Source organism: Somniosus microcephalus, chromosome 12 (genome assembly GCF_052327205.1).
Source record: "Somniosus microcephalus isolate GS21.2 chromosome 12, FLI_Smic_1.0, whole genome shotgun sequence".
Classification (NCBI taxonomy): Eukaryota; Metazoa; Chordata; class Chondrichthyes; order Squaliformes; family Somniosidae; genus Somniosus; species Somniosus microcephalus.
This window is the reverse complement of record NC_140998.1, coordinates 194712191-194729281: the sequence shown is the minus strand read 5'-3', so window position 1 is coordinate 194729281 and position 17091 is coordinate 194712191. Positions and strand designations below refer to the sequence as shown.

General features: G+C 50.4%; 1 protein-coding gene across 1 annotated transcript in view; it reads left to right on the top strand.

Moving 5' to 3' along the window:
• Nucleotides 1-12762, top strand: part of LOC147109842 (rap guanine nucleotide exchange factor 2-like) — a 109417-nt gene extending 96655 nt beyond the window's left edge. The window contains 2 exon segments of the mRNA XM_086003900.1: nucleotides 9950-10184; nucleotides 11131-12762. Coding sequence (XP_085860026.1) covers nucleotides 9950-10184; nucleotides 11131-11476 — 581 coding nt within the window. The 3' untranslated portion in view covers nucleotides 11477-12762.
• The last annotated feature ends 4329 nt before the right edge of the window (nucleotides 12763-17091 follow it).

Sequence of the window (17091 nt, the reverse complement as noted above, 5' to 3'; positions counted from 1 at the left end):
AGGCAGTTATGTGTCAGTGTATTAGTTTTGCTTTCTGTTGCCACAGCTTTCTCATGTTTGAAGGAACCACATTTTGTGTAATGAAGCACTTTCTTCATTTACAATGGCCATGTCTGCAATTTACATGCATCTTGCCCTTCACAGGCTTGGGGGTATCAGACCGGTTCCATTCCTGTTCTTGGAATGGCAGCAAGCATTCCGTGAAAGGGGCCTAGAAGCTACTTCTGATCAGCCTCTGACGCGCAGCCTGAGAAGAGCCGCTCGCGTAGAAGTTCAGGCCAGCAGGCATCTTCTCAGCCACCGACAGAGATGTCCTGCACCTTATCTGAGGCTGCAGATCTGGCTGAAGCAGCTGGCACAGCTCAGTCACCACCTCCTTTCTAAATCACAGCCTTCTGACACACTGCTCCTCCGACATGTTCATGTAGGAAAACTGCTGTTGGAAAACCCTGCCAGCGTAAGGTCTGCTGTGGCGACGTCTGTTGGCCCTCCTCCGTCTGGCCATGCCCGTCCCCCTCTCCCAGCGTCTCAGTGTGCTTTCCAGATGATTCAGCAGCAGGACGTTCCCCTCCAATGCAGCCCCCATAATAAGTGCCCACAGGAAGGTTCCCCGTTGGTAAGGCTCACCAACAGCAAGTTGATGGTCAGAAGGCTGAAGTTCGTCTGCCTGCACTGGCTCAGTGGTCAAATGGCTCGCAGTGTGCAGCTCAGCAACTCTTTGTAGCTCTTGAGGAAGTTGTGCTCCAAAAATGGCTGCCGGTTTTGAACCACACCAGTCCCCTTTAAATAACGCTCCTCCAGCCCAAGAGCGACTTGGTAAGGTTCCAGGTAAGCTGTCACTATTAGCGCCAGGCGCTACGGAGGGGGGCGCCACTGAATTTCCGGTCCGGGGCGCCCAAAATGCATTGCACACTCAAATGACGTCATAATCTGCCTGCGCCCATGAGCGGGCGCTAAGATTTAGCGCCGGCGCTAAATGCATGCTCAATATGGGGCTAGGCGCCCTGCGCCCGCCCGGAAATTGGTTAGCGCCCCACTTTTCGGCCTCTTTAGGCGCTAATCGGTGGCGCTACCAACCGAATTTCTAGCCCCTTGAGTATTGTGTGCAGTTTTGGTCGCCTTATCTGAGGAAGGATGTTCTTGCCATGGAGGGAGTGCAGCGAAGATTCACCAGACTGATACCTGGGATGGCAGGAATGACATATGAAGAGAGATTGGGTCGATTAGGCTTATATTCGCTTGAGTTTAGAAGAATGAGAGGGGATCTCATTGAAACTTATAAAATTCTAACAGGACTAGACAGACTAGATGCAGGAAGGCTGTTCCCGATGGCTGGGGAGTCCAGAACCAGGGGTCACAGTCTAAGGATAAGGGGTAAGCCATTTAGGACAGAGATGAGGAGGAATTTCTTCACCCAGGGAGCAGTGAACCTGTGGAATTCTCTACCACAGAAGACAGTTGAGGCCAATTCATTAAATATATTCAAGAAGGAGTTAGAAATATTTCTTAAGGCTAAGGGGATCAAGGGATACGGGGAGAAAGCAGGACAGGGTACTGAATTTGGATGATCAGCCATGGTCACATTGAATGCCGGAGCAGGCTCGAGGGGCTGAATGGCCTACTCCTGCCCCTATCTTCTATGTTTCTATATTTTACCATAACGTTTTACATTAAACACACTATTATTCTTAATTATTGCAGTATTAAACATACCATAACATCCATTTACACACATCCAATAATATTATCTCTAATACAGCTGACTCACGGTGCTTTGTAAATTTAATTTATTGGAATGGTGTAAATAATTCAACTGCTTTTTTTGCCTCGCAGAAATAGTTTAAATTGCCACAGATACATTTACTACATGTTGAAAATTTGCACCTCTTCATTTCAAACTGCAACTGACCAGCATGGCACTCAACTCCCATTGTAAATTGGGAAAAAGTCCTGTTTCTCCTGTTGCTATTTGTTGGCTCAGGTCTTGTACTGCATAATTACATGACCTTGGGATACCATTAATGTTGAAATATTTTGCCACCATCGCTGCATTGACTAATAGCTGCTTAACTAACTAATGTAGCACGATAGAATCTAGTGTTTCACCAGTGAGTTAGACGATCTTTTAGTTCAGTCTGTATGTTTCTGTATGGAAGGATTCAATATGTACTTGAATGAAACCATCATCTCATCAGTAACATGGAACACATTATCAATAGGAATTAGACTGAATCTCCACAAGAACACAATGGAAAGCTGTCCAGTGCTGCTTTCAGGATGTTGAAAAACATTAGATAAATGACTTTTTCCAATTTTAAGAATTCTGACCTCTCCCAAGCTGTACCTCATTCAATAAGCAGTGCTTATATTTTTCACTGTTATATAATTAAAGATTACTCTTAAACTACAGACTGACTCCAGATATTCACCAGAGTACATGACTGTGAAAATGAGCACTCTCCTTTCAGTAATGTTTTTATGAATATTATATCCTTTTTCATATTTTTCATTTGTTACTTTTAATACAAGTGTTAAAAATTGGTAGTATACAGATAACGTCCAGTATGAGGGCATGTCATTTAACAGTGTAGGCCTTAACCCATGCCAGGATATGGCAGTATCTGATGCACTGTGAATTTGTTGGTTAGAGTACATGGCATAGTTATTTTGTAAAAGTGTGGAATGGTTGCCTTTGTATGTACTGGTATTTCATGTCGTAGACAATCTTGTAGCTATTATTTTTAATGGGTGGGAGAAAAATTGGGCTTTCTGCTAACTAATTATTTCTGGTTAAAAGTCCCGAAGAACTTCCTCTGAATTAGTCAGACTAACTTCACCACTGAAAAAGTTGTCTGGATAAATGAGAGCCTGCTTCTGTTCAAGGGAGATACAGCAAGCGTCAGATTTGGTTTCTAAATTGGTTTTCTCATCCTGTTTGTCAGGTGCCAGTAAGCTGAGATCTCATTGGCTCCAGGCAGTCGGACCTATCAGGCTCTTCATCCTCTCTTGGAAGTGAAAACAGGAACAAGAATAACAATGCACCATGGACCTATGGGATAAGTGGGGTTGCTGTGCAAAGCCAGATTGGCGAGGGGATTCAGCAACCTTTTACGGTATTCAACTGAAACATGACAGAACAGGAATCTAATTAGCCAAGATAAGTATGACTAGATGATAGTATAATACATAAGAAAATAAGAAATAGGAGCAGGAATAGGACACTTGGCATTTCAACTGTCTTACCCTTTAATTTATTTTTCCAGTCCACTTTAGCCAGTTAGTCACAGAGTGATAGAGTTTTACAGCACAGAAAGAGGCCCTTTGGCCCATCGTGTCTGCGCTGGGCATCAAGCCCTGTCTATTCTAATCCCATTTTCCAGCACTTGGTCCGTAGCCTTGTATGCTCTGGCATTTCAAGTGCTCATCTAAATGCTTCTTGAGTGTTGTGAGGGTTCCTGCCTCTACCACCCTCTCAGGCAGTGAGTTCCAGATTCCAACCATCCAGGGTGAAAACATTTTTCTTCAAATCCCCTCTAAACCTCCTGCCCCTTACCTTGAAACTATGTCCCCTGGTTATTGACCCCTCTACTAAGGGGAAAAGTTATTTTCTATCTACCCTATCTATGCCCCTCATAATTTTGTACACCTCAATCAGGTCCCCCTCAGTCTTATCTGCTCTAAGGAAAACAATCCAGTCTCTCTTCATAGCTGAAACGCTCCAGCCCAGGTAACACCCTGGTGAATCTCCTCCGAACCCTCTCTAATGCAATCACATCCTTCCTGTAGTGTGGTGACCAGAACTGCACACAGTATTCCAGCTGTGGCCTAAAAGCTCCAGCATAACCTCCCTGCTCTTATATTCTATGCCTCGGCTAATGAAGGCAAGTATCCCATATGCCTTCTTAACCACCTTATAAGAACATAAGAACATAAGAAATAGGAGCAGGAGTAGGCCAATCGGCCCCTCGAGCCTGCTCCACCATTCAATAAGATCATGGCTGATCTGATCCTAACCTCAAATCTTCTATCACTCTGCATCCACCCGAACCCATGTGATCTCCCGGGAGAGGCGAAAAACCAGATAAAGACCCAATGGCCAATTTGGGAGAAAAAAATCTGGGAAATTCCTCTCCGACCCATCTAGGCGATCGAAATTCTTCCAGGAGATCACTCTGTCCCTATATTTTCTACAGTACTTACCTTCTGTAAAGGCGATCTCCACCCCAGCCAGGAACAGGAATAAAACCATCTCCTGAAATCTAACAGAATTAGAACACAGTAGGAGCAGAACAAGGCTACACGGCCCCTGGGCCCACTCCACTACCCACAGGGCCATGACCATTCCGAACCCAGACTCATGTCCAATTTCCTGCCCGCTCCCCGTAACCCTTAATTCCCTTTACTTCTAGGAAACTATCTATTTCTGTTTTAAATTTATTTAATGATGTAGCTTCCACAGCTTTCTGGGGCAGCAAATTCCACAAACCTACCACCCTCTGAGTGAAGAAGTTTCTCCTCATCTCAGTTTTGAATGAGCAGCCCCTTATTTTAAGATTATGCCCCCTAGTTCGAGTTTCACCCATCATTGGGAACATCCTCACCGCATCCACCCGATCAAGCCCCTTCACAATCTTATATGTTTCAATAAGATCGCCTCTCATTCTTCTGAACTCCAATGAGTAGAGTCCCAATCTACTCAACCTCTCCTCATATGATCACCCCCTCATCCCCGGGATTAACCGAGTGAACCTTCTTTGTACTGACTCGAGAGCAAGTATGTCTTTTCTGAAGTATGGACACCAAAACTGTATGCAGTATTCCAGGTGCGGTCTCACCAATACCTTGTACAACTGAAGCAATACCTCCCTGTTTTTATATTCCAACCCCCTAGCAATAAAAGCCAACATTCCATTGGCCTTCTTAATCACTTGCTGCACCTGCATACTAACTTTTTGAGTTTCGTGCACCAGGACCCCCAGATCCCTTTGTACTTCAGTACTTTCCAGTTTCTTGCCATTAAGATAATAACTTGCTCTATGATTTTTCCTGCCAAAGTGCATAACCTCACACTTTCCAGTATTGTATTCCATCTGCCAAATCTCTGCCCACTTACTTAGCCTGTCTATGTCCCTTTGCAGGTTTTTTATGTCCTCCTCACTCACTACTTTCCGTCCCATCTTTGTATCATCTGCAAACTTTGATACGTTACACTCGGTCCCCTCCTCCAAATCGTTAATATAGATTGTAAAGAGTTGGGGACCCAGCACTGACCCCTGCGGAACACCACTAGTTACTGGTTGCCAATCTGAGAACGAACCATTTATCCCAACTCTCTGCTTTCTGTTAGAGAGCCAATCCTCCACCCACGCCAGAATATTACCCCCAATCCCTTGATTTTTTATCTTGAGCAATAATCTTGTGTGTGGCACCTTGTCAAATGCCTTTTGGAAGTCTAAATACACTACGTCCACTGGTTCCCCTTTATCCACCCTGTATGTTACTTCCTCAAAAAACTCAAGCAAATTTGTTAAACATGACTTCCCCTTCATGAAACCATGCTGAGTTTGCCCTATTAAATTATGTTTATCCAAATGTCCCGTTACTGTCTCCTTAATAATGGACTCTAACATTTTACCAACCACAGATGTTAGGCTAACAGGCCTATAGTTTCCAGCCTTCTGCCTACTACCCTTTTTAAATAAGGGTGTTACATTAGCAGTTTTCCAATCTGCCGGGACCTTTGCTGAGTCCAGTGAGTTTTGGAAAATTATTACCAATGCATCCACAATCCCTACCGCTACTTCCCTCAAGACCCTGGGATGCAAGCCATCAGGTCCAGGGGATTTATCCGCCTTGAGTCCCATTATTTTACCAAGTACCACTTCCTTAGTGATTTTAATTGTATTTAGTTCCTCCCCCCCTAGAGCCCCCTGTTTGTCCAGTGTTGGGATATTCTTAGTGTCCTCTACTGTAAAGACTGATACAAAATAATTGTTCAGTGTTTTTGCCATCTCCATGTTTCCCACCATTAATTTCCCGGTCTCATCCTCTAAGGGACCAACATTTACTTTAGCCACCCTTTTTCTTTTTATATAACTATAGAAACTTTTACTGTCTGTTTTTATATTTTTTGCTAATTTACTTTCATAATCTATCTTCCCTTTCTTAATCAATCTTTTTGTTATTTTTTGCTGTCTTTTAAAGACTTCCCAATCTTCCATCCTCCCACTAGATTTGGCTACCTTATATGTCCTTGTTTTTAGTCGGATACTATCCTTAATTACTTTACTTAGCCACAGATGGCTATCTTTTCTTTTACACCCTTTTTTCCCTCAGTGGAATATATATTTTTTGGAAGTTGTAAAATAACTCCTTAAATGTACACCACTGGTCATGTACCGTCTTACCCTTTAATCTATTTTCCCAGTCCACTCTAATTAATTCCGCTCTCATACCTTCATAGTCTCCTTTATTCAAGCTCAGCACGCTTGTTTGAGATCCAACCTTCTCACCCTCTAATTGAATATGGAACTCAACCATGTTATGGTCACTCATTCCAAGGGGATCCTTTACTAGGACATTTTTAATTAATCCTGTCTCATTACACAGGACCAAATCTAAGGTTGCATGCCCCCTGGTCGGTTCAGTTACATACTGCTCAAGAAACCCATCCCTAATACACTCAATGAACTCTTCCTCAAGGCTGCTCTGCCCAATTTGATTTGTCCAGTTAATATGATAATTAAAATCCCCCATAATTATAGCTGTTCCCTTATTACAAGCCTCAACTATTTCCTGATTAATACTCCGTCCAACAGAGTTGCAACTGTTCGGAGGCCTATAGACTACACCCACTAGTGTTTTTTTCCCCTTATTATTCCTTACCTCCACCCAAACTGTTTCATTATCCTGATCTTTTGACCCAATATCATTTCTCTGTATTATAGTGATTCCTTCCTTTATTAACATAGCCACCCCACCTCCTCTCCCTTCCTGCCTGTCCTTCCTGATCGTTAAATAACCTGGTATGTTTAATTCCCAGTCATGGTCACCCTGCAGCCATGTTTCTGTAATGGCCACAAGATCATACCCATATGTCATTATTTGTGCCGTTAACTCATTCATTTTGTTACGAATGCTACGTGCATTCAGATAAAGAACTTTCAAATATGTTTTGTAACACTTAGTTCCTGTTTTTTCCCTTTTTAGTACTTTACTTTTTACTCCATACCTTCTGTCCCTTCCTGACACATTCTGTTTTTTAATTCCCCCACTGCTACCTAAGTCTATGACCTTCTCTGTTGTCATTTCTATTATTTGCTCTCTAGAAACCTCCCCCCCACTAATTAGTTTAAAGCCCTCTCTACAGCCCTAGTTATATGATTCGCCAGGACTCTAGTCCCAGCACTGGCCAAGTGGAGTCCGTCCCAACAGAACAGCTCCCTCCTGTCCCAGTACTGGTGCCAGTGTCCCAAGAAGCAAAACCCATTTCTCCCACACCAGCCTTTGAGCCACGCATTTAACTCTTTAATTTTATTTATCCTAGCCAAATTCGCTCGTGGCTCAGGTAATAACCCAGAGATTATTACCCTTGAGGTTCTGTTTTTTAATTTGACCCCTAGCTGCTCATACTCCTTTAACAGAACCTCTTTCCTTGTCCTATCTACGTCGTTTGTACCAACATGGACCACGACAACTGGATCCTCCCCCTCCCACTGCAAGTTTCTTTCCAGCCCAGAAGAGATGTCCTTAACCCTGGCACCGGGTAGGCAACACAGCCTTCGGGACTCCCGCTCTTGACTGCAGAGAACCCTATCTATCCCCCTAATGATACTATCCCCTACCACTACAACATTTCTTTTTACTCCCTCCACTTGAATGGCCCCCTGTACCACGGTGCTGTGGCCAGGTTGCTCATCCTCCCTGCAGTCCCCGCTCCCGCCCTCACAGGGAGTAAGAACCTCGATCCTGCTGGACAAGAACAAGGGCTGCGTCTCCTTCAACACTACATCCTGGATCCCTGTACCTTCCTCACTCGTAGTCACACCGTCCTGTCCTTGACCACGGACTACATCTGCAGTAATTAACTTCATAGGTGTGACCATCTCCTGAAACATAGAGTCCAGGAACTTCTCCCCCTCTCTGATGTGTCGCAGTGTCTGAAGCTCGGTCTCAAGCTCCATAACATGGAACTTGAGTTCCTCTAGCAGCAAACACTTGTCGCAGATGTAATCACCGTTAGCCTCAATGGGGTTCACCGGCTCCCACATCTCGCAACAGTAACACATCACCTGCTCCATTCTATATAATTAATTTAATTTCTTATTATTAGTTATGAAGACCCTGCCCGGATATATATGATAATATCACAACACTATTCAATAGGACTTACCAACTTAAAGGTATGAAAGAGAAGAGAAGGAAGAAAACCAACCAACCAGCTGATCACCAACCTCCTCCTTGAATACTGTCTGTGGAGCCTGTTTGGTTGGCTCGTCTCGCTGCTCCGCCTCCACAGTGCTGTCTAAGCCTGGGAGTGGGGAATAAAACAGAGCAAAAAACACACCCTCACCTCCCACTTATCCGAACTCTCCCACTTAGCAAAACTCCAACAGCACTCAATGCACAAAGCACTCCGTCTACCTGTCCTGCTGCCTTCAGGGATTTATGTACATGCACACCAAGGTCCCTCTGATCCTCTGTCCTTCCTAAGGTCCTACCATTCATTGCGTATTCCCTTGCCTTGTTAGTCCTCCCAAAATGCATCACCGGACAGTTTTCAGGGTTAAATTCCATTTTAACATTGAAACAGATGTTTCAGGACCATCAGTTTTTTACACCCTCTGCCTCAGTTCGGGTATCAGTTTTCCTTGTGGCCTTATTGCCTTTGTATACCCTTCTCATATAGTGTCCGTCACTGCCCCATTAATGGTTTCTTCTTTTAATTCAGGATATATGATAATACCCGTTTATATGTGTCTCTTCTTGTGGGGTAAAGGAGAAGTCAATATCCGTGATGGCACAGGAGGTGAGGGGGGGAAATTCGGTTGACTTGTGCCTTCTGCAAAGCAACTAGCGCCTGCGTGCGGCGCCACCAACGCCCCCCGCGAAATTCAGCAGGAGGTTTGCGGCCGTGATGACTGTTAGCGTGGCGCTGCGCTGCTGGCAATGACGTCATCGCCTTGCACAACGCCCCACTTACGCCCTGGCCGCGCTCTTCGATAGCGCCCCCTGACTTACCACCGGACATTATGTCCGACAGGGTCAGGGGGGCCTACCTGCTGCTGGGGCAGCACAAGTTAAAAGGGAGGTGCCAGGCAGCCATTTTTGTTGCTTGCCGTCTGACAGCACCTGCCCCTGCTGCTGTCCCCAGCCTTCTATGTAGCCCCCCCGCAGGGTGCCGGCTGCATTCCGTGAGTCCGGCACTTCTCTTGAGCGCCGGGCTCTTTTGCCGGCATTCCAATCCCTGGTTGCCCAGCTGGGCCCCGGGTCGCGCTGCACTAGGCCCCCCCCTTTAATAAAGGGAGGAAGTCCTGCAGTACTGCTGCACGTAGCGCTGTGATATTCACCCGCAGCGCCCCAAGAGGGAGGCGGGGCGCTTCCAGTAGCACCCCGCTCCCCTCTTGGGGCACTACCAGTGAATTTCGGGCGCAGGGGCGCTAATTTTTTCGGGGCGCGACCCAATTTTTCCCCCTCGGTGTCTGTAGATGTGTTTGGACCTGAATGGCATTGTTTTTGTTCGGTGGAGATCCTTTATTCGGGTGGCTTCCTCCAGTATACTGATTTTATAACAGTCCAGGTTTAATGAATAAGTTAATTAGTGCGATGGATATGAAGCAATACTTTAATACTAATGAAATTCAGATTATTTCTCTTCCCCAGCTCTTCCATGTACATAACTGGTATTAAAATTTGGCTCCTGTCTAATTCGAATCTTTCTATTTCCCAGGTTTTGCTTTGGCACCAAGTACTCCTGCGGAGAATTTTTCAGACTCTGGTCACAGTGAAATTTCCTCCCACTCCAGCATTGTCAGCAATTCCTCCTTCGACTCAGGATCTGTCAGCCTCCATGATGACCGGCGACAGCGACATTGTGTCAGTGTTATAGATTCAAATTTAGGCTTGGGTATAGAAAGAAGACTGGAAAGGCGATCAGCAGTTGACCCAGATCAATCCTGTATCAGGTTGGAGCAAGTTTTTGTTGTTTTTCAAACACTTAGCTATGGTTTGAAGTGCTGCAATGATAAAAAGTTTGCTATTCTAGTGCTTGCTGCATTCGAGTCTAAGGTGACGGCTAATTCGGCCTCATTTAGTTTCCAACTAGCTCATTAAGTAGGTGGTTTGCTGGAGGTGAAAACATGCACTCTGTCCTGTACTTGTAGCCTTTAGCCAAGCATATGAGGAACATTGCCACTGCAAACAGTGGCAGCTTCTGCAGAACAACTCACTGGCTATTATCTTAATTATGAGGGGTAGGAGCCAACTTTGGCATTCACTGTTATAAACGGTAGCGTAGTGGTAGTGTCAGTAGTAATCCGGAGGCCTGGACTAATGACGTGAGTTCAAATCCCACCACGGCAGCTCGGGAATTTAAATTCAGTTAATTAAAACAATCTGGAATAAAAAGCTAGTCTCAGTAATGGTGACCATGAAACGATCAGATTGTCGTAAAAACCCATCTGGTTCACTAATGTCCTTGAAGGAAATCTGCCGTCCTTACCTGGTCTGGCCGATATGCGACTCCAGACCCACAGCAATGTGGATGACTCTTAACTGCCCTCTGAAATGGCCGAGCAAGCCACTCAGTTGTAACAAACCGCTACGGCACACAATAATAATTCTTTCTCTCCCCTCCCCCCCCCCCCCCCAATAATTTGACTGAAGATCAGGAAATCAGTGATTTGGGAATTGTGATGTGAACACATGCCTGCACTCCATGGTGCTGATGCTCCGATAGTAATTTAAATTTAAGGGGTCCAATCGGGAGCAATGTGATCATTATACTTTTTTCCTTTAATGACTATTGTAATGGTTGAGCTAACTTTCAATCTGTGGAATATCATTTAAATGTGAGACTGTAATTTTCATTATTTTTTCCCAACATTTAAATCAGTGCTTTCTCTTATTTAGTTCCTGTACATCAACAAGCACAGAGGGCAGAGGAAGTCTGTCTGCAGGAGCGGCAGTACTGTCTTCACCGAGTATGGAGGAGTTAACCCAGGACCAGGGAGATCGAACTTCTCTTGATGCAGCAGACAGTGGTCGAGGAAGTTGGACTTCTTGTTCAAGCGGATCTCATGATAATATCCAAACAATTCAGCACCAGAAAAGCTGGGAGATGCTCAGTAGTTTGGGGAATCTTCATTATGAGAGCTCTGCTGAAGGAACAGGACTAACAAACATGTGGGCTACAGGTGTCGAGAATTCCAAAGATTCACGACCCTCTGAGAGAAGAAATTCCTCATCTCCGTTTTAACTGCTTTCTCAACCTGCCCTGCCACCTTCAACGATTTGTGCACGTATACCCCCAGCTCTCTCTGTTCATACACCCCCTTTGGGATTGTACCCTTTAGTTTAGATTGCCTCTCCTCGTTCTTCCTACCAAAATATCACTTCGCACTTTTCTGCGTTAAATTTCATCTGCCACGTGTCCGCCCATTTCACCAGCCTATCTATGTCTTCTTGAAGTCTATCACTAGCCTCCTCACTGTTCGCTATACTTCCAAGTTTTGTCAATAACCAATGGTCATAGATTTAAAATCATTGGCAAAAGATTTTGACAGGACATGAGAAATGTTTTCACTCCGGGTGTTGTCGGGATCAGTAACGCTCCACCTGAAAAGATGGTGGAAGCTGATTCCATAACTAATTTGAAAAGGGAGTTGGACAGGTACTTGAGAATGGGGAACTTACAGGGTTCTGGATATAAAGCAGGGGTGTGGGACTAAACACGGCTGACCTTTCAAAGAGCCAGTATAGGCACGATGTGCCAAATGGCGGCCTCCTGTGAGGCAAGTTTCTGTGATACTATGAAACCAGAGAACTGAGCGGAATGGATAATGTAGATCAAGCAGGTTATTCATTTAACTTGTGAGCATATAACTAGGCCACGCTATCCTCCTTCCCCTCCCCGTATCCAGGAAAATATCCTGATCCTATCAGCTGTCAACACTTAAGTGCTAACAAAATTCTAAACTCTTTAAGATCCTGACTGTATTTACCCTGTACTGTGCCATACTTGCAACTACTATGTAATGCAGCCTGTAATAAGCCAAAGTCAAGAAAGTGTATGAACTTTACTGAATTTAGTTTTTCAAAACTTTAAAAATAGCCTTAAATAAGACTTTAAACAGAAAGGATTTTCCCTGCACAGTTGTAGATTTGTATCAGTATATCAGTTAACATTAAAAAAACTGGCGAATTATCTGGTTAGGAATGGAATTAAGGGCTCCAAGTACAGATTGAGATGATCAAATGTTCTGTGGATCATTTTGACCATGTGAAAAAAGACTAGTAATCTAATATGGGATGTAAGATTAGGTAAGTAGTTAGAAATATTATGGGGGTGGTGGGGTGGGATTAAATGGGTAGGATAAGGTATGTGACACAATGAATTGTACATGGACTGTAGAAGAATTGGACTTGGTGGGTTGAATAGCCATTTTTGTCCCATAGTCTCTTGTTTTTGTTTTGTGTGTCACCAGTTCTCCATTGTGTCTTCTAAGATTTTTCCAAATAAAAGGATGTGATCTTAAAATCTGAGTCTGTATCACCAAATCATTTAAAGATTTTAAAATGTTAAGATTAAATAAAATAGTGAGCCAGTGCCAAGTAATTGAAAAGATATGGAAATGGGCTGCCAGAAACCAGATTGTGACAACCGATGTCCAGTAATTTTGTTCTGAAATAATGGCAAACTTACTTAGAAAATTAATAACTTAGTGGCCCAGAATTAGCTGTCAGCAGCAAATGACCAGTGCCAGCTGTTCATTACACTTACAACTGCCCACAGGCTTACTATGGGATTCAATGGTGGTCGGGGGCGGGTGGTGAGGTCCGATGGTGGGGGTGGGGGGCTGCTGGGGAAGGTCCAATGGAGGTCGGGGGCGGGTGGCGAGGTCCGATGGTGGGGGGGCTGCTGGGGAAGGTCCAATGGGGGGCGGGTGGCGAGGTCCGATGGTGAGGGGTGGGGGAGCTGCTGGGGAATGTCCAATGGTGGTCGGGGGCGGGTGGCGAGGTCCGATGGTGGGGGTGGGGGGCTGCTGGGGAATGTCCAATGGTGGTCGGGGGCGGGTGGCGAGGTCCGATGGTGGGGGTGCGGGGTGGGGGGCTGCTGGGGAATGTCCAATGGTGGTCGGGGGCGGGTGGCGAGGTCCGATGGTGGGGGTGCGGGGTGGGGGGCTGCTGGGGAATGTCCAATGGTGGTCGGGGCGGGTGGCGAGGTCCGATGGTGGGGGTGGGGGGGCTGCTGGGGAATGTCCAAAGGTGGTCGGGGGTGGGTGGCAAGGTCCGATGGTGGGGGTGGGGGTGGGGGGGCTGCTGGGGAAGGTCCAATGGTGGTCGGGGGTGGATGGCGAGGTCCGATGGTGGGGGTGGGGGGGCAGCTGGGGAATGTCCAATGGTGGTCGGGGGTGGGTGGCGAGGTCCAATGGTGGGGGTTGGGGGGTGGGGGAGCAGCTGGGGAATGTCCAATGGTGGTCGGCGACGGGTGGCGAGGTCCGATGGTGGGGGTGGGGGAGCTGCTGGGGAATGTCCAATGGTGGTCGGGGGCGGGTGGCGAGGTCCGATGGTGGGGGTGGGGGAGCAGCTGGGGAATGTCCAATGGTGGTCGGGGGCGGGTGGCGAGGTCCAAGGGTGGGGGCGGGGGCTGGGGGAGCTTCTGGGGAATGTCCAATGGTGGTCGGGGGCAGGTGGCGAGGTCCGATGGTGGTGGTGGGGGGGCTGCTGGGGAAGGTCCAATGGTGGTCGGGGGTGGGTGGCAAGGTCCGATGGTGGGGATGGGGGGACTGCTGGGGAATGTCCAATGGTGGTCGGGGGCGGGTGGCGAGGTCCGATGGTGGGGGTGGGGGAGCTGCTGGGGAAGGTCCAATGGTGGTTGGGGGTGGGTGGCAAGGTCCGATGGTGGGCGTGGGGGTGGGGGGGCAGCTGGGGAAGGTCCAATGGTGGTTGGGGGCGGGTGGCGAGGTCCGATGGTGGGGGTGGGGGGGCTGCTGGGGAAGATCCAATGGTGGTCGGGGGTGGGTGGCGAGGTCCGATGGTGGGGGTGGGGGGGAAGCTGGGGAATCTCCAATGGTGGTTGGGGGCGGGTGGCGAGGTCCGATGGTGGGGGTGGGGCGGCTGCTGGGGAAGATCCAATGGTGGTCGGGGGCGGGTGGCGAGGTCCAATGGTCGGGGTGGAGGGTGGGGGGCTGCTGGGGAATGTCCAATGGTGGTCGGGGGGGTGGCGAGGTCCGATGGTGGGGGTGGTGGGTGGGGGAGCTGCTGGGGAAGGTCCAATGGTGGTCGGGGGCGGGTGGCGAGATCCAATGGTGGGGGTGGGGAGTGGGGGGGGCTGCTGGGGAAGGTCCAATGGTGGTCGGGGGCGGGTGGCGAGGTCCGATGGTGGGGGTGGGGGGTCGGGGAGCTGCTGGGGAATGTCCAATGGTGGTTGGGTGTGGGTGGCGAGGTCCGATGGTGGGGGCGGGGTGTGGGGGGGCAGCTGGGGAATTTCCAATGGTGGTCGGGGGCAGGTGGCGAGATCCGATGGTGGGGGTTGGGGGGTGGGGGAGCAGCTGGGGAATGTCCAATGGTGGTCGGGGGCGGGTGGCGAGGTCCGATGGTGGGGGCGGGGGGTGGGGGAGCTGCTGGGGAATGTCCAATGGTGGTCGGGGGCAGGTGGCGAGATCCGATGGTGGGGGATGGGGGGGCTGCTGGGGATGGTCCAATGGTGGTTGGGAGCAGGTGGCGAGGTCCGATGGTGGGGGCGGGGGGTGGGGGAGCTGCTGGGGAATGTCCAATGGTGGTCGGGGGCGGGTGGCGAGGTCCGATGGTGGGGGCGGGGGATGGGGGAGCTTCTGGGGAATGTCCAATGGTGGTCAGGGGCAGGTGGCGAGGTCCGATGGTGGTGGTGGGGGGGCTGCTGGGGAAGGTCCAATGGTGGTCGGGGGCGGGTGGCGAGGTCCGATGGTGGGGGGTGGAGGAGCAGCTGGGGAATGTCCAATGGTGGTCGGGGGCGGGTGGCGAGGTCCGATGGTGGGGGCGGGGGCTGCGGGAGCTTCTGGGGAATGTCCAATGGTGGTCGGGGGCAGGTGGCGAGGTCCGATGGTGGTGGTGGGGGGGCTGCTGGGGAAGGTCCAATGGTGGTCGGGGGTGGGTGGCGAGGTCCGATGGTGGGGGTGGGGGGTGGGGGAGCTGCCGGGGAAGGTCCAATGGTGGTCGGGGGCGGGTGGCGAGGTCTGATGGTGGGGGTGGGGGGTGGGGGGGCTGCTGGGGAATGTCCAATGGTGGTCGGGGCGGGTGGCGAGGTCCGATGGTGGGGGTGGGGGAGCTGCTGGGCTATGTCCAATGGTGGTCGGGGGCGGGTGGCGAGGTCCGATGGTGGGGGTGGTGGGTGGGGGAGCTGCTGGGGAAGGTCCGATGGTGGTCGGGGGTGGATGGCGAGGTCCGATGTGGGGGGTGGGGGGGCTGCTGGGGAAGGTCCAATGGTGGTCGGGGGTGGGTGGCGAGGTCCGATGGTGGGGGCGGGGGGTGGGGGAGCTGCTGGGGAATGTCCAAAGGTGGTCGGCGGCGGGTGGCGAGGTCCGATGGTGGGGGTGGGGGTTGGGGGAGCTGCTGGGGAATGTCCAATGGTGGTCGGGGGCGGGTGGCGAGGTCCGATGGTGGTCGTGGGGGTTGGGGGTGCTGCTGGAGAAGGTCCAATGGTGGTCGGGGGCGGGTGGCGAGGTCCGGTGGTGGTCGTGCGGGGCGGGGGGTGGGGGAGCTGCTGGGGAAGGTCCAGTGGTGGTCGGGGGCGGGTGGTGAGGTCCGATGGTGGGGGCGGGGGGTGGTGGGCTGCTGGGGAAGGTCCAATGGTGGTCGGGGGTGGGTGGCGAGGTCCGATGGTGGTCGTGGGGGTGGGGGGTGGGGGAGCTGCTGGGGAATGTCCAATGGTGGTCGGGGGTGGGTGGCGAGGTCCAATGGTGGGGGTGGGGCGGCTGCTGGGAAAATGTCCAATGGTGGTCGGGGGCGGGTCGCGAGGTCTGATGGGGGGTGGGGGGCTGCTGGGGAAGGTCTAATGGTGGTCGGGGGCGCGTGGCGAGGTCCGATGGTGATCGCGGGGGGTGGGGGAGCTGCTGGGGAATGTCCAATGGTGGTCGGGGGCGGGTGGCGAGGTCCGATGGTGATCGTGGGGGGAAGGGGGTGGGGGAGCTGCTGGGGAATGTCCAATGGTGGTCGGGGGCGGGTGGCGAGGTCCGATGGTGGGGGGTGGGGGACCCGGGGACCCGCTGGGGAACGTCCAATGGTGGTCGGGGTGGGTGGCGAGGTCCAATGGTGGGGGTGGGGTTGTGGGGGCTGCTGGGGAAGATCCAATGGTGGTCGGGGGCGGGTGGTGAGGTCCGATGGTGGGGGTGGGGAGAGCTGCTGGGGAATGTCAATGGTGGTCGGGGCGGGTGGCGAGGTCTGATGGTGGTCGTGGGGGGGCTGCTGGGGAAGGTCCAATGGTGGTCGGGGGCGGGTGGCAAGGTCTGATGGTGGGTGTGGGGGTGTTGCTGGAGAAGGTCCAATGGTGTTTGGGTGGTGGTGGGGGGCGAGGTCCGATGGTGGGGGCGGGGGAGCTTCTGGGGAATGTCCAATGGTGGTCGGGGGCGGGTGGCGAGGTCCGATGGTGGTTGTGGGGGGCGGGGGTTGGGGGGGGGCTGCTGGGGAAGGTCCAATGGTGGTCGGGGGCGGGTGGCGAGGTCCGATGGTGCGGGTGGGGGGTGGGGGGGCTGCTGGAGAATGTCCAATGGTGGTTGGGTGGTGGTGGAGGGCGTTGAATGGTGGCCAGTTGCAGGGGTTTACCGGGTAGCTTGTTGGACCTGTAGGAAGCACTCCTGCTCCTCCTGGCCCACAAACAGTGCTGTAAAGGCACTT